The sequence below is a fragment of the Pseudopodoces humilis genome, chromosome 9 (assembly GCF_049639895.1).
Source record: "Pseudopodoces humilis isolate 2021_Gansu_Grassland_sample_001 chromosome 9, ASM4963989v1, whole genome shotgun sequence".
Taxonomy (NCBI): Eukaryota; Metazoa; Chordata; class Aves; order Passeriformes; family Paridae; genus Pseudopodoces; species Pseudopodoces humilis.
In genome coordinates, this window is record NC_142208.1 from 35,756,739 (window position 1) to 35,777,124 (window position 20,386).

General features: G+C 55.0%; 2 protein-coding genes across 5 annotated transcripts in view; one reads left to right on the forward strand and one right to left on the reverse strand.

Annotated features, from left to right (window-relative positions):
- The first annotated feature begins 371 nt into the window (after positions 1 to 371).
- Positions 372 to 12,512, forward strand: DPYSL4 (dihydropyrimidinase like 4). Its single transcript, XM_005528854.2, has 14 exons — positions 372 to 442; positions 2,003 to 2,091; positions 2,372 to 2,556; positions 3,467 to 3,631; positions 4,955 to 5,016; positions 5,108 to 5,188; positions 6,501 to 6,569; positions 6,652 to 6,772; positions 7,393 to 7,549; positions 7,688 to 7,829; positions 8,823 to 8,993; positions 9,816 to 9,995; positions 10,980 to 11,151; positions 11,721 to 12,512. Exons 1-14 carry the CDS (start codon positions 404 to 406, stop codon positions 11,810 to 11,812), a joined length of 1,725 nt encoding a protein of 574 aa, XP_005528911.2. The 5' UTR covers positions 372 to 403; the 3' UTR covers positions 11,813 to 12,512.
- A 5,807-nt stretch (positions 12,513 to 18,319) lies between these two features.
- STK32C (serine/threonine kinase 32C) overlaps positions 18,320 to 20,386 on the reverse strand; it is a 67,898-nt gene continuing 65,831 nt past the window's right edge. For all 4 annotated transcript variants that reach the window (XM_088059838.1, XM_088059835.1, XM_088059836.1 and 1 more), the window contains 2 exons: positions 19,981 to 20,048; positions 18,320 to 19,324 (listed from right to left, as the gene is read on the reverse strand). In XM_088059838.1, the coding sequence (XP_087915964.1) occupies positions 19,207 to 19,324; positions 19,981 to 20,048 (186 nt within the window). In that variant the 3' untranslated portion in view covers positions 18,320 to 19,206. The remainder of the gene's footprint in view (positions 19,325 to 19,980; positions 20,049 to 20,386) is intronic.

Consider the following 20,386-nt stretch of genomic DNA (forward strand, 5'->3'; position numbering starts at 1 on the left):
CCTGCCGGCCGCTCCGCTCCGGTCCGGTCCGGCTGTGCTCCTGCCGGCCGGTCCGCTCCGGTCCGGTCCGCTCCGGTCCGCTCCGCTCCGGCTGTGCTCCTGCCGGCCGGTCCGCTCCGGTCCGGTCCGGTCCGGCTGTGCTCCTGCCGGCCGGTCCGCTCCGGTCCGGTCCGGTCCCGTCCCTGCGGCCCGCGGCGGGAGCGGGCGCTGGGGCCATTCGTGCGGCGCGGGTTTGAGCGGGGCAGGGGCGGAGGCACCGAGCCCTTTCCCCCGGGGGCCCACGGGTGTGTGCGGCCCCGGCGGGCGGGAGCGCGCGGCGGGACGGGCGGGGGCGCGCACGCAGGCGGGCACGCGCGGCGGGCACGCGCGGCAGCCCCGCACGGCCGCGGCGGAGGCGGCGGCGATGTCGCAGCCGGGCAGGAGGAGCGGGACCCGCGGCACGGTGAGGCCCCCCCGGGGGGGGGGGGCTGCGGGGCCCAGGGGGCTGCGAGCCGGGGCCGGGCCGGGGGTCGCTCCGGCCGGCGGAGATGGAGCGGGACGGGCGGTCTCGGACAGCCGGGGAGCGCCGCGGGCTCCCGCCCGCCCCGGGGTGCTCTCCCGGCGGTGCCGGTACCCCCGGTGCCGGTGGCCGCCGTGCCGAGCCCCTGCTCCGTCCGCCCCGCTCCGCTCCTTTGTTGCGCGGCCCGGCCGGAGCCCGGCGGTCCCGGCGCTTTGTCCCGGGGCCGCCCCGGGGGGACAAAGGCGGGCGGGCTCCGGAGTGCCCCCGGTTCCCTGTGCCCCGGGCCGGGAGAGGCGCTCCGGGAACGCGTTCAGTGCTGGCTGCGCTCGGCAGAGCGAGAGCATCCCGCGGCCGTGCTCCTGCTCCGCTCCTCAGCCCGGGCTCCCCGGCCGCGCTCCCCGCTGTCCCCGGCGCTGCGCGGGAGGGGATTCCCTTCTCCCGGAGCCAGCGCTTCCCAGCAAGAGTCGGGACAAATCCCTCGATTGCGATGCCTTGTGTTTTGTTTTTTTCGCCTTTGGCTGGCTCGTGGCAGAGCTCCCGTGGGGAAAGCCCGGTGGGTGCGGGAGCTGGGGAGCAGCCGCGTTCCTGGGCTGGGGATGGGGGTGAGGATGGGGGTGAGGATGGGGATGGGGTGAAGATGGGCCCCACAAGGGGAGGGGCCGTCAGGCTCTCCCATGGGGCAGCAACACTGAGGTTCCTTTTGATTGACGTTATGGGATAAGGGGAAACAATAAAGACAATAAATCCTTGACAGTTCAAAAAAAATAGGAATGCAATTCTTGAATTTTCCTTTTATATGCCAGCGATGCTCTTTTAAACAAGCTCCAAAGTGTTTCTAGGCAGTTTTGCCTCAGGTCCCGGCTCTTTGTGGTGCAGCATCTCCAGGCTGTGCTGCCACGTGCTCGGGCGTCCCTCGGCTGGTTTGTGCCCAGGCTGTGCTCTTTGTGTTGTCCATTTCAGCACTGGAAATAATTTTTCAACACCAGAGAGCAGGAAATGAATCCTCTGAAATTAGGCTGCAGCTCCACACAGACATCAGTGCTGCTGCTCTCTAAATTTTCTAGTTAAAGATTCTGGGTGAAGATTTTGCAAATCTGAAAACTGTGCCAGTGTCTGGCTTTGAAGTGAGGCAAGTCCTCGAGGCTTTATCTGCCCCTGACTGTGAGAAGGAATGAATGGCAATAAATTACCAGGTTAATGAGATGCACTGAGCTGAGGGAGGAGGCAGGAGCACAGCTCAGCCCTCGGAGCTGGGGGTGCCCAGGGCTGCCAGGCTCAGCGATGAACCCCTGGCTCCTGCCACCCTTCATGGAGCTCTGCTCCTCCAAATGACAATTTCATATGGTTCCCATTGCAAATGCAGTTGTAGGATAGTCTGGATAGTCACTGAACTTGAGTGATTGGAGGGAAAATATTAAATCTAGATTTACTTAAAGATTGGAATGAGTAAAGTGGAATCCAAACAAAAGAATCTTTAAAAAACTGTGACTTTTTTCCCATTAGAGTGAGAAGCTTCTAATCAAAGGAGGAAAAATCGTTAATGATGATCAGTCATTTTATGCAGACGTTTATGTGGAGGATGGCTTAATAAAGTAAGTTAAAAATTTATATTTGCTAATGTAATTTCTTAGAATGATACAGTACCTTGGGATTTGAACAATGTTCCTTCCTTCCCATCATTTTTTTGTTGAAAATCTTTTAGAAAAATAAAGGCAGCATTTTAGAGTAGTGTCAAGAAAGAGCTAGACTGGGGTAGTTCTCAGCTGGAAAGAATTGCAAAGCACTGGCAGCCTGGGGAGGAGCAACAGAGGTTGGTTTGGCTTGCTCTCCTCAGAGTTGTTGCCAGTTAAGAGATGTTGATTTCCTTTCCAGACAGATGGGAGAGAACCTGCTGGTTCCTGCTGGCACCAGGACCATCGATGCCTACGGGCAGCTGGTGATGCCGGGGGGCATCGACGTCCACACGCGGCTGCAGGCGCCCGTCATGGGCATGAGCTCGGCCGATGGATTCTTCCAGGGCACCAAGGCAGCGCTGGCAGGAGGCACCACCATGATCAGTAAGAGGGGACACGTCCCAGCACTCGTTTCCTAGCAAAATACCCCAGGCCTGGAGTCGCTGCAGGGATGTTTATTTACCTTCATAGCACAGAAATGTCCATTTCTGCTGGACAAAGCTAAACAGCACAAAGCTCATTGAAGGTGTTGTGTACTGTGCAGAACCCCCTTCCCTTGCTGCACGTGGATATTAAAAATATGTGTCTGCTCCTGCCTCATCTCATCAGGGAGAAAAACACAGGAACATTTTAACCATCTTTTATTATGTTTTTTACACCTTTGCAAGTGTGGGTTTAACTTTGCAAGTTCTTGGCTTTAAGCACAGGCTCCATTTTTGTGTTAATGTGAAATAATTTTGCTCTCTGTTTTGTTCCTGTTCCATTCCCAAGAACCACTGTGGTATGTGACTGCAGGAGCATTCTCAGCAGTCCTGGCACAGCTCCCCACCGAGCCCAGAGCTGAGAGAAGTGTTGGGCAGTGGGCTCTGCCCGTGGGAAATGCCCCAGAGCAGAGCCAGCCACCGGCAGGGCTGTGCTGGCTGAGGAGAGGATGGCACAGCCGCAGCTTGGGCTTTGCTTGCTGTGTTTGTATCTCCTTGCTGGGGAGAGCTGTTAGCTGTTCTTCCAGCAGCACGGTAGGACGGGTTACGAGCTGTTCCCAGCACAGCAGGCTGTGCTGGGACACAGTGCCAGGTGTGTGCCTCACACAGTGGTGTCCCCACAGTAGAACACGTGTGGTGGGACACAGTGCCAGGTGTGTCCCTCACACAGTGGTGTCCCCACAGTTGAACACGTGTGGTGGGACACAGTGCCAGGTGTGTGCCTGTCCCTCACACAGTGGTGTCCCCACAGTTGAACACGTGTGGTGGGACACAGTGCCAGGTGTGTGCCTCACACAGTGGTGTCCCCACAGTTGAACACGTGTGCCCGGACGTGGGGAGCAGTCTCCTGGCCGCCTACGAGCAGTGGCGCGGCCGCGCCGACAGCCAGGCCTGCTGCGACTACGGGCTGAGCGTGGACATCCCGCGCTGGCACGAGAGCCTGAGGGAGGAGCTGGAGGCCCTGGTCAAGGACAAGGGTAAGGGCAGAGGGACCCCAGCGGGGTTGGGGTCACTGCAGGAGCGGTGACAGCTCCTTCCCGTGGCACCTCCCCACCCCTGGCTGTCCAGGGCAGAGCTGTGGATGGGGTCACCGGCACCAAGTTGCTGCCATGATATCTGGGTCTGTGCCCTCACCTTTGGGCAGTTGGCAGCCTGGTCATGGAAAGGGATGTTGGAAGCTAAAGGAGTAGGGCTGGCCACGCTGACATGGGCTGCTGGATGTACACAAAAAGCATTTCAATAAAAATCAAGAGAGGGTTTAGAGAGGGAAACCCAGCTCTAAGCATTCCATGTTATTCCGTTGTGATTCCATTGTGCCTGTAACTCCTGGGCATCCCGAGGTGTCTGTGGGACATGGCTCTCTGGAAAGCAGGAAACTAGACCACGAGACAGGGATTCATGCATTCATTAATACCTATTGCCATGTTTGGAACTACATTTTCCTTCAGATATGCTAATGCAGAGCTAAATGTCTTCAGTGTAATTTGTAGTCTTGCAAGCAAGGGTTTAATTGGCCAATTACCATAGAAATTCACAGTGAATTTCCTATTAAAATGCAGAGAGTCTGAAGTAATGGAGATGTTCCTTGGAACACTTAGGAAATACAGCTGTAATTTGATCATGGTTTGGTGTTGCTTATTGCCTCTATCCATACGAAATACAGCAGCAATTCAGAGAATCGTGGAATGGTTTGGATTGGAAAGGATCTAATCCCATTCCCTATCTTCCACTTCCTTGACCTTTCCCTGTCCCAGCTGCTCCAGCCCCAATGTCCAGCCTGGCCTTGGGCACTGCCAGGGATCCAGGGGCAGCCCCAGCTGCTCTGGGCACCTGTGCCAGGGCCTGCCCACCCTGCCAGGAACAATTCCTGCCCCAAATCCCATCCAGCCCTGCCCTCTGGCACTGGGAGCCATTCCCTGTGTCCTGTCTGTCCCCCCCTTGTCCCAGATTTGAGGATAAGCCATAGACTGAAGCCACCACTGCAGGAAAACCAGCCTGGGAGTGAGGCAGCTGCGTGTGCATTTGGAGCCAGTCACAGAGGGCACCTAACCCCAAACATGGACCACAAGGGTTTCATTTTTTGGTTCAGGTGCACTATAAAGTAGGGGTTTATTGTCTTTCACAGCTCCCAAGCTTTGTGTGATTGTGGGACATTTCCCACATCAGCCCTTGGCTTTGCTTTGCTTCCAGTGTAACCCTCACCAGCACAACCCCCTGGTTCAAGCACCCCTGCCCAGCCCACACCAGGGCAGTGAGTTCTCTGAGGGACACAGCCACAGGTGTCATTTTCTTTTCTCAAGGTGTGAACTCCTTCCTGGTGTTCATGGCTTACAAGGACAAGCTGCAGTGCACTGATGGCCAGGTAGGACACCGGCATGCAGGGAAAGCCAAGCCTCACACCGAGCCACGTGGGTGTGACGGGGCTGACCTGGGGTCCTGCTGTGTCTTGGCAGATGTACGAGATCTTCTGCATCATCCGGGACCTGGGGGCCATCGCACAAGTGCACGCGGAGAACGGGGACATCATCGAGGAGGTACCGTGTTTGTGTCCACTGAGACCTGGGGTGGCCAGGGCACGTGAGGAGAATCCCTGTCCCTGTCCCTGCCTCTGTCCCTGTCCCATCCCTGTCCCTTCCCTGTCACTGTCCCTGTCCCCGCCCTGCCTGAGGAGCTGGTGCCCCAAAGCTTGGAGGGAACAGGACCCTGTGTAGCAGCATGGCCAGGCAGGATCAGGGTGTCCTGTGGAATCATCAGTGTCCTCATGGATCTTCACATGTGCTTGGGTTCCCAAAAAGCACTTTGGGGGTTCCTGAGGGATCACTGACTGCCTCAAGTGATGCTTTATCCCAATATCTGTCATGTTTAGGAGTTCAGATTACTTGAAAAAATCAGGAGGCTTGAGGCTTTTACAGTAACGTCCGTGAGATTGGCAGTATTTAACTCCACACAGTATCAGCACTTGGGAATTCCTTGGTGTTCCAGCCTCAGTCAGACACACAAGCTAGAGTTAGACTGGCAGTTCCTTTAGCTCACGGTCATGCCAGTGTTCAGTCTGGTGTGGGAGGAAGGCTGAACTGAAAGCCAGATCCAATCCTTCAAATGGGTTTATTTGAACAAACAGGATAGAGGCTAATTCCCACCCCCTGGGATTTTATCTGGAAAGCTGTTTCTCAGCTGGCTGTGGAGCATACCGTGACCCCAGGCAGCTCAGAGCTGCAGCAGTGTTTCTGTAAGCCGCCAGGGTGGTGACACTTGAGCCCTGGGGACACACTTGGAGGAGATCTGTGACAAGAATACAGACAAATAAGCACCCTCTAAGAGCAGGGTCCTTTAAAGGATCCTGTGGGATCTGCTCTGTGGTGTTGGATAACTCCCCTGCATTAGTGCCAGCTGACTGGGAGGTCACTTGGTACAGAACAGCACAGAGGGGACAGGCTTGTGCTGGACACCTGCGTTCAGATGCCACGTGAGTGACCTGGGACATCCAGAGCTCACCTCAGCATCTGTCACCGCGGGTTGCCTTTCCTCCGTGCCACGTGGTGAAGTGCAGAGGGACAGGAGTGCTGGGGAGAGGTGGCACTTGCTGCACCATGGCAGTGTCACATCCCTGTGCCATACCCAGCAGCTCCCACGCAGGAGCATTTCTGCAGCACGGGACAGGTCTGAGGGAGTGTCCCCAGGGTCAGTGGGATGTCCCGGTGGAGTGTCCCATGAGCCCTGCTCGGGTGGGTTCCTGACTTGTCCCCCACCCCTGGGTGGCTCTGGACAGGGTGTGCAGTGTCCCGTGGTGCTCCAGCGGGCTGTGCCCATCGCTGACTGCTCTCTCCTTCCTCCTCATCCCCCCAGGAGCAGAAGAGGCTGCTGGAGCTGGGGATCACGGGGCCGGAGGGGCACGTCCTGAGCCGCCCCGAGGAGGTAACGCCGCCAGCCCTCGCGCCGAGCCCCGGGCGCGCCGTGCAGGGGCTGGGACACCTGTGTCGTGTTCTTGTGCCCGCAGGTGGAGGCAGAGGCCGTGTTCCGTGCCATCACCATCGCCAGGCAGGCCAACTGCCCCCTCTACGTCACCAAGGTCATGAGCAGGGCTGCCGCAGACGTCCTGGCGCAGGCGAAGAGGAAAGGTAACGCGCTGGGCTAACACCGACCTCCGAACCGGCCGGGAGTCTCATCCTGACCGGGAGGTCTGAGGAGTCCTTGTCTCCCGAGCTCCCCCACACTCGTGGGGCGCTGAGGCTTGTGCTGGTTTCCATGGTAGGGTGTGCCAGAGCTAATTGCTTGGAGCTGGGACGATTGGAAGGGATGTGCTGGAAACTGTGACACTTCCATCTTGGCAGACACAGCTGAGAAAGGGGAATAATCCATTTGTGGTCGTTTGAATGAGAAACAGATGTGGAGCAAGCTCCAAATTCTGGCTGGGGGTGGAGTGGGAAGGGCTGGGATCAATCCTGTTGGGTGCAGGGTGGAAGGGGGAGCAGTCACCGCTTTCCCCGGCCTGGTGGCTGCCAGACAGGCCCAGGTTTGGTTTAAAGGAAGGCGTGACAGCTTGTAGGAAGCTGTGCCTGGCGTAAGGAGAGGACAGACGGATCCAGAACTTGATCTGACAGTGTCTCCCAGTCATCTGAGATAATGTAAAGGATCAGTGAGAGCCCGAGGTGCTGGGAGCGCTGAATGAAGTGGAACTGTCGCGTGTGGTTGTGTGTCTGTGCCCGTGCTCCCCGCTCATGCCCGCGTCGCTCTGCAGGCACCGTGGTGTACGGGGAGCCCATCACCGCCAGCCTGGGCACCGACGGCTCCCACTACTGGAGCAAAAACTGGGCCAAAGCCGCCGCCTTCGTCACGTCCCCCCCCATCAGCCCCGACCCCAGCACGCCCGATCACCTCAGCACTCTGCTGTCCAGGTGGGTCCCGTGGCACACCTGCACCCTGCCCACACCCATTCATGGTGCCCCATGGGCTGCCCAGCAAGGGGGGGCTCTCCCGGCCTGGGGGTGCCCTCAGTGCCCCCCTCCCTGACCCCTGCCCTGTCCTGTCCCCAGCGGGGACCTGCAGGTCACCGGCAGTGCCCACTGCACCTTCAGCACTGCGCAGAAGGCCGTGGGCAAGGACAACTTCACCCTCATCCCCGAGGGCACCAACGGCGTGGAGGAGCGGATGTCTGTGGTGTGGGAGAAGTGTGTGGTAGGTGCTGCAGCCGTGGAGCTGGATGGGAGCACACTGAGCCGTGCCTGTGCTCCAGGCTGTCACAGCCTCCTTAATTCAGACAAGCCACAGGGCTGACGCTGTCTAGACACTGCTGCAGCTTCAGAGAGCTGCTGACGAGAGACTGAGACACACAAATGCCTTCACGGTGTCTTCAAAGGCTGCTGTGCAGGGACTGCCCTCCGCTCTCGCTCACAGTCAGCAGGGAGTCTCTCCAGCACTTTCTCCCAAGGGTGATGAGAGGTTCCTTTCTCCTCACCAGAGGCCTGGGGAGGTGGCTGGGGAGAGGGTGTCCCTCCCCTGGGACATGGCTGTGGCAAGGCCTCCAGCTGCCTGGTCACTCCAGGCCCCAGCAGTGGGGACAAGTCTCCGTGTCACCTGAGTGTGTGCCTGGCAGCAGGGCTGTGATCTGAGGGTGGGATCAGTCGGTGTCCCTGCCCCCAGTGCACCCCTCCCTGCCGGCAGCATCCCTGGGGGGATCTACCCTGCATCCCACAGAGCAGTCCCTGTGCAGACTGCAGGAGCTTGGGAGCCAACCACCCTGAAACCTCCCTTAGGTGGGTTTAGTTCAAAGACAAACAGAACTTTTCTTAGGATGACAAGTGAAGATGATAAATAGCACTGGTTAGGTTCACTTCCAGTCTTTCTTCACTGGGCTGTCCTTAACCCGCTTCAGTGATCCTGAGATGCCTGTGCAGGAGCTGGAGCCAACCAGTGAAGGTCTTGTTTTTCAGAGACTTCAACTTTTGGAGTCCAAGGAAAATAAAACCTGTTTCTCATATCCTTTATCCCACAGGGACAAGGCTCATCCTCACATCCCCCTTGCCCTGTAAGCACAGCCCTGTGGCAGTGCAGACCCTCACCCCACACGGGCACAGGGCTGGCTCCAGCAGCTCCTGCAGTGGGACAGCAGCAGCCCAGCCGTGGGGAGGGGCCGTGTCCCCCTGTGATGTTTCCTCCTGCCCTCCCCAGGTGCCTGGGAAGATGGATGAGAACGATTTTGTAGCAGTGACCAGCACCAACGCTGCCAAGATCTTCAACTGCTACCCCAGGAAGGGGCGCGTGGCTGTGGGCGCCGACGCAGACCTGGTGCTGTGGAACCCCAAGGCTACAAAAATCATCTCAGCAAAAACCCACCATTTGGTAAAATAGATTTCAAATCATTTTCTGGGGCTGGTTTTAGAGTCAGAAGAGATCTGGAAAGCATGTCCTTGGCAAGATCAGATCATTCAGGAGGGGAGGAGATGTTTGTCTGGGTAAAATGATGAAGGACCTTGCATTTGCTTTTAAAAATACTAGGAAAATATCCTTTTATTGCTGTAAAGGGTGGGATTGGTACTGAGTGACCACTCCAAGACAGTCAGCATCTGGTATGGAAATCTTAAGGTCAGTGTATTTGCTGTGGACTAGAAAAATGTAAGTGCTGAAGTACTGAGCTATTGCTAAACTGTAATGTGTATTAGTTAAAGTTTAATATGTATTAAACTATTGCTATAATTTAATATATAACAGTATTAATCTTAACATAATACAGAATTTAAATATTCAATAAAGAAGATATAAATAATATAATAATATAAATATAACTTACCAGAAGTATTAAACTATTGCTGTAGTTTAATATGATTTGATTTAAGGTTTACCCCAGGACATTTTCTCCATTGCTTCCCATTGGAATCTTGTTATTTGAAATATGCTATCTTGTTATTATATTTTATATATATAATATATATTTGCATTATATATATTTCTATAATATAGATAATATATTATATATGTATTGTATATGTTATATAGGTATTATTATATGTTATCTTGTTATTATATGTGATCTTGTTATTTGAAATGTGAGAGGTTAGTTAGTTCTGTCTGATGGTGCACAGGGAGCAGTGTTCAAAAGTGGGGTCATTGTTGGCCTCCTCTTAAATCCTGCAGGCACTGAATATCAGGGTTTTCTTTTTCCAGAACGTGGAGTACAACATATTTGAAGGCACTGAGTGCCACGGGGTCCCAACCGTGGTCATAAGTCAGGGAAAAGTTGTCCTTGAAGATGGGAATCTGTGTGTCACCCAGGGCTCAGGTCGCTTCATCCCCAGGAAGACATTCCCTGACTTTGTTTATAAACGGATAAAGGCAAGAAACAGGGTAAGGAGAGTCTTATTTATTTATTACTGTGTTTTGATCACAATCTGTCTGCTTTAGTGTACTGGGGCCATTGTGATGGCAAACCTGCAACAGCAGCAGGGGTATTATTAATGCTGTTTCTTTCTGGGTGTTGTGTAACTGCCTGGCACCTCAATCAAGAATTGTTAGTATTAGAGCTAATGACAGTTTTATTAGCCTATTAAAATGTTACAAAGCAAAAATATGACTTCCAGTAAAAGTTTGGGGGTTTTTTTGTTGTTTTTTTGTTTCTGTTTTTGTTTTTCTTCTGCACTGAGGTGGAGGGAGGAATTCCTCTCCTACCTGTGCTAGGGAAGTTTCTGTTGCTGCATTCCCAGTGTTGTCTCTGCAGCCACTGGAGGGTAAGGGATGTACATCCCGCAGGTACTGGAAATACAGTAAGATAAATCCTCCTGTGTGCTGGCACAGCTTTGCAGAGACACAAAGACACGTAAATATGTAAATGCTTCTTGACAGCTCTGTCCTCCTTCCCTTTTCCCTGTGCTATTGCAGACACTGTAATTGTGCATCCTACACGAAGGCAGAGCAGGAATCAAACCCAAATTAGCTGCAGTGGCAGGAGCCCCGAGTGGTGTGCCTCAGGGTGTCTGGAGGGCAGGATGGGGATGTGCCAGCTCCCTGCACGGTGGGAAGGGGACCCAGAGAAGGTGTAGATGCCCCATCCCTGGAGGTGTCCAAGGCCAGGTTGAAATTCCTTTTAAGAGCATGGATTCCACCCATTCCCAGCACTGCCAAGGCCAGCACTGCCCCGTGTCCCCAGGTGCCACATCCACAGGGCTTTGAAGTCTCTCCAGGGATGGGCACTCCCTGGACAGCTGTGCCGGGGCAGGGCAGCCCTTCCCACGGAGGAATGTTCCGTATCCAGCGTGAGTCTCCCGTGGCACGGCCGCTCCCCCGGCCTGCGGCCCGTCCCTCGCGGTGGCTGACGCTGTGTTCCCCCTGCAGCTGGCCGAGGTTCACGGCGTGCCCCGGGGGATGTACGACGGGCCGGTGCACGAGGTGCCGGCCAGCGTCAGGGCCGTGGCGCCCGGCGCGGCGTCGCGCATCGCGCCCTGCGCCGGCAAAGCCGCGCCCGCGCCCGTGCGCAACCTGCACCAGTCCGGCTTCAGCCTGTCCGGTACGTGGGGCCCAGAGCGGGTGGGCCTGGGCGGGGAGCAATGGAAACTTCATTTCTAATGGGTAATAAAGCAGTTTGTCCAGCGGCAGCAGCCGAGGGACCAAGTGCAGCACAGAAAGCTCTGGAGTGCTCTGCAGTATTTATGTCAACACACAAAGCCTGGCAGAGGCTCTGTTTCCAGGAGCCAGAGCAGGCAGTGATTCAGCACCATTGATTCTACAGAAACCTGCCCAGCAGCTGCCAGGAGCTTGGAAGGCCAATGCTCTGCCCTAAAATCACTTCCATAATGGTTTTTTAGCTGGTTGGTGCAGATGGGTCCCATATTGTTTGACCAGTCCCCACATTTTATTATGCACAAAATGTATTTATAGGAAAGCCATTTATAAATCTTCCAGAAAGAAACAATGAAAAACGAAGAAGTTCAGGCAAGTACAGCCATTGCAAACTGTGCTGTGCTCGTAGAGTGTCCAAAATGACTTATAATGAATTGATCAGTACTTCCTGAGGAAATGTTTTATGGTTGTGGCATTTAAAGCAGTGGGACTGCCCCTCTCTCTGCTCTCCCCCAGGGTCACAGGCAGATGATCACATTGCCCGGCGCACGGCGCAGAAGATCATGGCCCCGCCGGGCGGGAGGTCCAACATCACCTCGCTGTCCTGACGCTGTCCTGACGCTGTCCTGGCGCTGTCCTGACGCTCTCCTGGTGCTGTCCTGGTGCTGTCCTGGCACTGTCCCAGCGCTGTCCCCACACCGGGCGCCGCCGGGTCCTGCGGGAAGGGGCCGGTGGGCTGCTCTCCACGCAGGAGGACGAGCGAGCGGCGCGCGCCAGCTGTGCCAGCCCTTCCCTCGTAGGTAGAAAGTAGAGTGGTCCCTGAGGTAGCTCCCAGTGGGTTCTCTGTCAGTGTTCCTTCGCTAGCTGCTAGGAAAGCCCTTCCTTTCCCCGTGCATGCGGCACCGCCACCTCCCCAGCGCTGCGGGGCCGGCCGGGGCGGACATGAAGGCACATCCAGGCTGGATCACGCTCTTTTCCAGCAGCATCCCCTGCCCGCTCACATCAAAGGGCTTCTGACCGATGAGCACTTCCACGGTTTCCAGTCAGAGCCCTCCGCCCTGGCCGTGCTCCCGGAGCCACCCCAGCCCGTGTGTCCCCTGGCAGTCACAGCTCAGGGGTGGCTGCAGCCCCTGGGGCAGAGGGGTGCTGGCCCTCCACCGGCCATGCTGTGGGCCGGTGTCCTTCTCCCAGCCTTGTTTTTTAAAGATTATTTATACAGTTTTTCAAGAACTGAGTGTGAGTCCAATACCCAATACCAGGGCTCGTTTGGAGGCCAGGTGCATGCGACACACTTTTTTATAGAGATTATTCTAGCCCAGTTATTATATTTAAAGGTGTGCACATAGAGTGAACCTCTGGCCGTAGAGCCATGCATGTACCTCCAGGAATGGCTTTCTGTTCCTGTCTGCTCCTTGCTTGGAATAAACTTGGTTGGAAACCACAAAATGGTGGAAGTGGTTAATCCACCCGAGTCCGTTTTGCTGTTTTCTTCCTTTGAGTTTTTCTGGGTGAGGCTTGTACCATCCCATCCCGACTTGCAGGTTACTGTGCTTCCCTTGGAGGGGGAGAGGCTCATCATGAGCAGTGTGGGCACAGTCCCACCCTTCTCAGCCATGCCCACAGCTCCAGGAGAAGGGGCTGGTTTCCCACGCTGGTTCCAGTGCTGCTGAGATGTCATGACAGGTCCGTGAGACTCTGATTCCCCTTGGGCACTGCTGGGCTCGTGTCTCCAGCTCTGTCTCAGCCAGGCACGAGAAAGGGAGCAGGGCTTGTGCTGGCACAAGCAGGGATCTGTGAGTGGGAGCTGGAACCACGCATACGGCAGCTCCAGATACACAAATCCATGAATTAGGAATGAACCCACAAATGTAAACCAGGGAGGGATCTAATTTTTTGTTGGTTTTGGTTTTTTGATTTTTTTATTATCTGATATGACCTACATTTCACAGCTTAATGCTGCAGTAATTTCTGCATTGAGCATATGGAAATGTATTTGGATGCTTTACATTTAAACATAATTTCATTTGTTGATTTTCTGATTTTTTTCTGAAATTGCACCAAGGCAATTAACATCTAGTGGAAGGTGTCCCTGCCATGGCAGGGGGTAGAATGAGAAGGTCCCTTCCAACCCGAACTGTTTATGATTCTGTGACCTCTTCCTGAATAGCGCTTAAATTACATCAGCAGGAAATCCATAACGAATGGGAAAGACAAAAGTTACAGTCTGATGGTGGTGACCTTCCCATCACCCCAACAACCACGGGGTGACAGGGACACCCAACACCCCCAGCTTGTAAACACTTAGCAGAGGAAGTCCCAAGGGCCCTGTGCTGTAAATGTCGTTTTCCCCGCAGTTTGCCTGGTTCGTGCCAGGCCCCCATGGCCAGTGAGGAGCCAGCAGAGACACTGTTCCCTCTCCCACATCACCCAGGTGAGGCGCCTCCATCCTCTGTGCCAGCCCAAGGCTCAAACCCTGCCAGCCCTTCCCTTACAGAGGGAGGGTTTGCATTTATTCCCTCTGTCAGGGAGCTGTCGGAGCCAGCACAGCTGCCCCAGCCTCCTCTCAACGCAGGGATCAGAGCCAGCAGCATCTCTGCAGCTCTCCTGGTGCCAGCAGAGGCTGAGCCGAGCCCCACAGCCGCCTGCTAATGGAGCCAGAGCCTCCAGGAAACGTCCCCCATGGCACCCACACGGTCTGTGGCCCTAATTCCTTTGGACAGCTTTCCTGCAGGCTCTGGGTCAGGGACACTGAGGAGACGCTCCGTGCCCTTGACGGGGGAGCGTCTCTGGCTCCGCAGCACCACGGCTGTGATGGAGGAGCCCCAGGCCCCTGCACTTGTGCCTGGGGTGGGGATGGACTCCTCTGTTCCCTGCAGGGCAGCAGTGCTCCTTAAGAGGCAAAGGAGGTGTCAGACAGGCACTGAACTATGCCTGTGCTTATCCCTGGCTTTCCACGCTCACTGTGTCTTTTTTCTGTATTTTTATTTTGCATGGCTTCCCATTGCCACAGGGTAGGGTCAGATGTGGAATTGGGAAGGAATTGTTCCCTGGGAGGGTGGGGAGGCTCTGGCACAGGTTACCTGTAGAAGCTGCTCCTGGATCCTGGAAGTGTCCAAGGCTAGGCTGGACACTTGCTCCAGCCTGGCCTTGGAGCAGCCTGGAGCAGTGGAAGCTGTCCCTGCCATGGCAGGGTAGAGCAAGCTTTAATGTCCCTTCTCACACAGCCCACTCTGCAGTTCTGTGGTTCTGTGATTTCCCCCACGTCCAGCACCTTGATCAGCAGCAGGATCAATCGCAGCAGGTAAGAAGGACAAAGCAGGTTGATGAGCCCGGGAGGGTCATTCCCTGTTTGTCCCTGGCAAATTCCAGTTCCCACAGTTTAGGCACAGGGCTGGCAGGCACTGAGCTCTCCCGGCTGCTGTGGGTGTTTTAGCCCTCAGCTTCTCCACTGCTGTGTTTCAGGGCTGTGTGTGGGAAGCTGCCCTCACTCTGACCTTCACCTGTCCCCTGTAGAGAACAGCCCAGCCTGGCAGGTGCCCTTGGTGCCCCGGGGACACCCATGGGCACCCAGAATGCTGCCCCAGAGGCATCACAGTGGCGGTGCTGGCTGGGCAGGAGGGACGAGTCCAGGCTCAGACATCCACTCATCTCAGCCTCCACAGCTTCCGGAGCTGCAACCAGCAGCACATTACCAGCAAGATAAATCATTCCTGCACTGAGGGGGATCAAAGAGAAAAAACAGATCCCCTGACACTTGCAGGGGCTGCTTTTATTGAGGTTAAGATACAAAATCCAGGGCTGTGCAGGGAAATACCAAACCCCTGTGAGCCACGGCTGTTGTGCCCTCGCTGTGGCAGCGAGGTCGGGGTCCTGCCCCCATCCCCTGCCACCTCTGCCTCACCCTGGTGCTCCCAGCCCAGCATCTACAGCTCAACACCCTGGAAATGACACCAAATCCTTGGCAATGTTAAAAATACACATTTATTACTCCACATGTGCAATGGCTCCTGACGGTATCTGCAAAAACACAACCTTGTTCTAACTTAAATATTCTGTGATATGGTAAAATTGTCATGCAAGAAAATTACAGGAATGTATTAATATAAAGTACAAAGATATATTTACATATATATGCACTGAAATAATTGTTAAAAATACCCTCCCAAGGCAGCAGGATTTCAGCACTGTCCAGGGTCAAGTCCATATTACTGGTATTTTGCTATTATTTTATTACTCTTAGACTCTTTTTGGCAAGCTCTGGAGTAATAGAGAATTGGCAACAGAAGAAAAATCAGGACCTGACCTGGCATTTGTCTTCTGCACAAAATTCCCAGTGAAGGCTGTGGAATTCAATGCAAAAACTTAAAAATATGCAACTTTGCAAAACCTCATAACACAACAGAGATAAGAAAACAATCTCATGGCAAGTGATTAAAGGAGAATAATTTATAGGTGCTGTAGACTTTTCACAGCAGATAATGGCACACACTGTATAAATCTGTCATACAAAAAAATACAGGTATTTAAATATTTATGTACAGAAAATTCCTGTGTTCTGGCTGTAGTGGAGGTGTAACCCAGAGCTGTTGGTGACACCTTCCAAGCTGGGATGTAGGACCAGGACTCTGTCACAACTTGTCTGTGAGGTTTGCTCAGCAGCAGTAGCCAGGGCTCAGCCACACCAATGGCACCGCCACAGGCACCACAACCCCACCACACCCCCAGACCTTTGACCCCATCCCCAGCCCAGTCTGTGCCAGCAGCCAGGGAACATCCAGGGGGGTGGCACAGGGAGGAGAGAGGATCAAACCCACGGGACCCCAGTGTGGATGGGGTGAGCTGGACATGGGACACACTGGCAGGAGTCCCAGAGATGTGTAGGGCCGACAGGACCGAGCTCTGCTCAGCTGGCACTAGCTTGTTGCAGGGACACAGCAGTGGGGACACAAGAGAGGCCCAGAGTGGGGCACAGGGTGGGCAGGAGACCCCAGAGCACTGAACCCCTCCACAGGGGTTCTGACAATGACACTGAGCTGTTTCCTATCACTTGGCCCTTTCCAATTGCTCTTTTCATGCCATTTCTTCTCCAGGGACTGAGTGCAAACAGCTGACAATGAAACCCTGTCCCCGACGGGCTCTGGTGAGGTTATGACCAAATACTATTTAAGACCAAAACCAAGCACTTCAGTGATGTGTCCACACTGTGTCTCCCACTCAGCACAAGGATCCCACAGCTCTGTGACCGGGTGCTGTTGCCAGGGATTCAGGTTCAATGGTGTGCCCAGCACAGCCCTGGCGCTGCACTGCTGGATTGCAGGGGTGCTGCCCAGGCAGCCAGGACCTGCCCAGAGTGTTCTCCCTGGGAAGCAGCCATTCCCTGGCATCCCCCCAGAAGATCCCCTGGTTTCTGCCAGGCGCCACTGAGCTGTTCTGCACAGTGCACTGAAAAAGAGGGGTGCTGGAGGGGGAACAGATGACTGACAGACAGAGGGTTTGGGCTGAGAATCCTCAGTTTCAGGAGCAAGCCAGCACCTCCCCACACACTAACCCCCACCTCAGAGCCCACTTGTCTCTTGTCCTAAGGAAAGTGATGAAAACATCAATTACACACATCCTGTACCTGCCAACACCTCTCCTGGCCTGAGAGCTTCTGGTTGAATAGAATGCATCTTCATCACTCAGCTATGAGTTTTGACCTTTGGTCAAAAACTCAGTGATGCTCCTCATCATTCCCATGGTCCAAAATTTTGCCGTTACTTAGAGGAAGTTGCTGAATAGTGCAATGGAATTCACTGTGAGACCCTGCCCACACCAGTGCAGTAAATCACCTGTAATTCATAACTCCTGAATAAATAGATGTTTTGACCCTCATCTGCTGCACCAGGATAGAGCTGGTGTTCCAGCTGAGAGATGTGGATGGAGACACAAGGTGAGCACAGAGCCCTGGGGAGAGGAGCAGGCTGCAGTGTGGAGAGCAGGAGCTGCTCAGCACAGCAAAGGTGTGGCCCACCTGCACACAAAGGTGAGCCCTGACAGGTGAGAGAAGGTAACTAGGCCTCCCTGGTACCCAGTAACGAGACTGGAAGTTACTGGGGGCAGAGAGGGCAGGTTCCTCCAGCACAGCTGGGATCAGAGCCAGGGCAGTGCCCTCCTGCAGCTTGGAGAAGGAGCAGGAGGACACACTGAGTTCAGCCCTCGCTCACTGACTGGCCACAGCCCCTGAGCCATCATTAACACAGCTCCTAATGAGGCACGGGGTGTGCAGGACCCAGGGCTGACAGCAGCTATGTGAAAATAACCATGCAACCAGACCCAGAGCTTCAGCTCCCCTCCTCCTGCACACCCTTAAAGACTTCCATGAAAACATGTCTCTGCACAAGTCCAGCCACACACTAATTCCCACATAAAACTGCGGGAGACACGTTCCATGTCCTTGCTTGAGTAAGATCATTTCATACCATTCGTCTCTTGCTTTATTCAAGGAAACAGAAACCACAACAAAACTGGTCCTGACAGAATCTGATCTGTTACAAACATCTCCCATCCATTTCTGCATTAGGAATACCCAGTAAGGATGCAAACACTGCAGCCTCCCAGTGTCTGGCAGCAAACAGCTGCTGGTTTGATGGTGACCGTGGTCACACCTGGGGCACCAGAGCAGTCGTGTGGCACCGCAGGGCTCAGGTTCAGCCACAGAAACCAAAAACCACTCTGCAGCAGGTTAAACAACTAATATAGTGAAGGCCCCTGCAACAAGAAAGGCAACATCCACAGCTGGAGCAAGGGAAGATTTCCCATCTTATTAAGAAGTTAAGACAGGTATTGGCAAATTATATACAGTACTTGTATTTTACACTGCAAATAAAGTAAATTGAAGGTGAAATACGATATTCCTGTCTTTCACAAACAAGCAGCCTTGCAAAACCACCCACTCTGCCTCCAACAAAACCTCAGCCTGTAATAAACTGTGTCCTCCAAACCTGGGCACATGGAGCCAGACCCTCCAACCCACAGCTCCTCACTGCCTGCAGCGGCCACATCAAGGAAGAAAATATTTTAAATTCATTCTGTGTCTCAAATACTCATTAACCATTACCCAGCCCATGAAGAATCCATGGAGTGCACAAAAAACATTTATTTGCCTTGAATGGGGAAAGGACCTGACGGGTGACACGAGGACAAGGTGCCTGGGACATCCTTGTGCTGCAGGAGCCAGGAGCTGGGGGCTCCCAGGAGCTGGGGGCTCCCAGGAGCTGGGGGCTCCCAGGAGCTGGGGGCTCCCAGGAGCTGGGGGCTCCCAGGAGCTGGGGGCTCCCAGGAGCTGGTGCCAGAGAAGCCCCGGGCTGTGCTCTGCTCTGCACAGGAGCTGCCCATGCCCAGGGCAGCAGCTGTCAACAGGGAATGCCAAAGTCTGCTCACACCACCTCTCTGGCCTTCCTCCCTGCTCCTCGTCTCTCCCCGCGGCACCCAAGGACGGCTTCTTTCCCTGTCCTCTCACCGCATTAAAAACGTGTAGATCAGCAACCTGACATTAAAACAGAAAGACTAAATAAGTTGATCTCCTCCCCTGACAAGTTGCATAGGCCGTATCTTCCCCCGACAGGCAGCCACAGAGCCGGGCTGGCGATGCACGGCCCGGAGGACAGTCCTGAGGGAGCTGGGCTGGCTCCAGCCCTCCAGGGGAGCCGGGCTGGCCGTGTATGGCCCGGAGGACAGTCCCGAGGGAGCTGGGCTGACGGTGCACGGCCCGGAGGACAGTCCCGAGGGAGCTGGGCTGACGGTGCACGGCCCGGAGGACAGTCCCGAGGGCACCGGGCTGGCTCCAGCCCTCCAGGGGAGCTGGGCTGACGGTGCACGGCCCGGAGGACAGTCCCGAGGGCACCGGGCTGGCCCCAGCCCTCCGGGGAGCTGCCGGTGCTGTCCTGAGGGCAGCGGGGCGGGCTCGGTGCTCAGCGCAGCCGAGGGCAGGTGAGGGCGGGCGGCCTGGCCCCGCGGCCCCGGCCTAGCTGCTGCCCGAGGAGCACACGGAGCTGCACATGTGCAGGGGCTCGGCCTCGGCCTCCTCCGTGGTCTCGGAGGCAGACGCGGACTCGCTCGGCTGCTCCTGGCTCTTCTTTAGCCTGCGGGAGCGGAGGAAGCAGGAGTTACACAGCTGCTCCCCAAGCTCTGAAATGCCCCAAAGCAGCCTGCGAGGCTTCAGCCCTCCCAGACCTCGGCCACGAGTGGCCACAGCACAGGCAGGCTCCTGCCATCCTCCTCCTCCACAGAGCCTGCCTCACGCTCTGCCTGCGGCCCAAACAGCCCCAGCCCTGCGGGAGCAGTGCCTTTAATCCAACCCTTTCACTGCCTGCCTATTCCCACCAGGGACTTTTCCAGCCTTAATGTTCACATGAATCTATTCTAAGTGTTACAGACCTCCACAGTCATTGAGTCCAATCTTCCTCACCTGCATTTCCCAAAATATCATCTGCTAAAAGCAGGATGGGCGAGGAGGTGCTATGGGGGAATGGGGGCAGTGTGACACGTGTGTTAAATCCCAGAAGCCTCTTTACAGCATATTTTATTTAATAGCAGTTAATAATCCCTGATCTTGCCTCCCTTTGTGGCAGGAAACATTTTTCATACACAGGCAGCACATGAGCTTCTCTGCTGACACCAGTCACCGGGGGCTAAGCCAGCAGCAAGGTGCTCCTGGCTGTCAGGCACCAGCACCGATTCCTAAGGGAAGTCAGAAAAAGGAGTATTTTTCCCTAAAAACACCACCCCACACACTCACTTCTCTCTGTTGAAGATGACAAAGTCCTGCTGGATAGCTTCAAGGCATTCCTGGAGATAGTCATTTTCCTATTGAAGAAAAACAAAACACGCATAAGCAGCTCCATTTGCATCTCTCTGCTGCCCAAAGCCCCTAGAGCTCCCAGCTGTGTTCAGGAGCCCCCAGCTGTGTTCAGGAGCCCCCAGCTGTGTTCAGGAGCCCCCAGCTGTGCTCAGGAGCCCCCACCCCCCCAAACCTCAGCCCAACAGCTGGAGGCAGCAGGGCTGGCTGCCATGTGGCTTTCACCAGGGGTTTGTGCCATCCACAGCAGCAGTTTTCCATAAAACACAGATCACACTGCTCCTGACATAACACAGTGCATTTATCCGTGTGTTTGGATTTTGGGAGTGCTGTCAGCCCAAAGGAA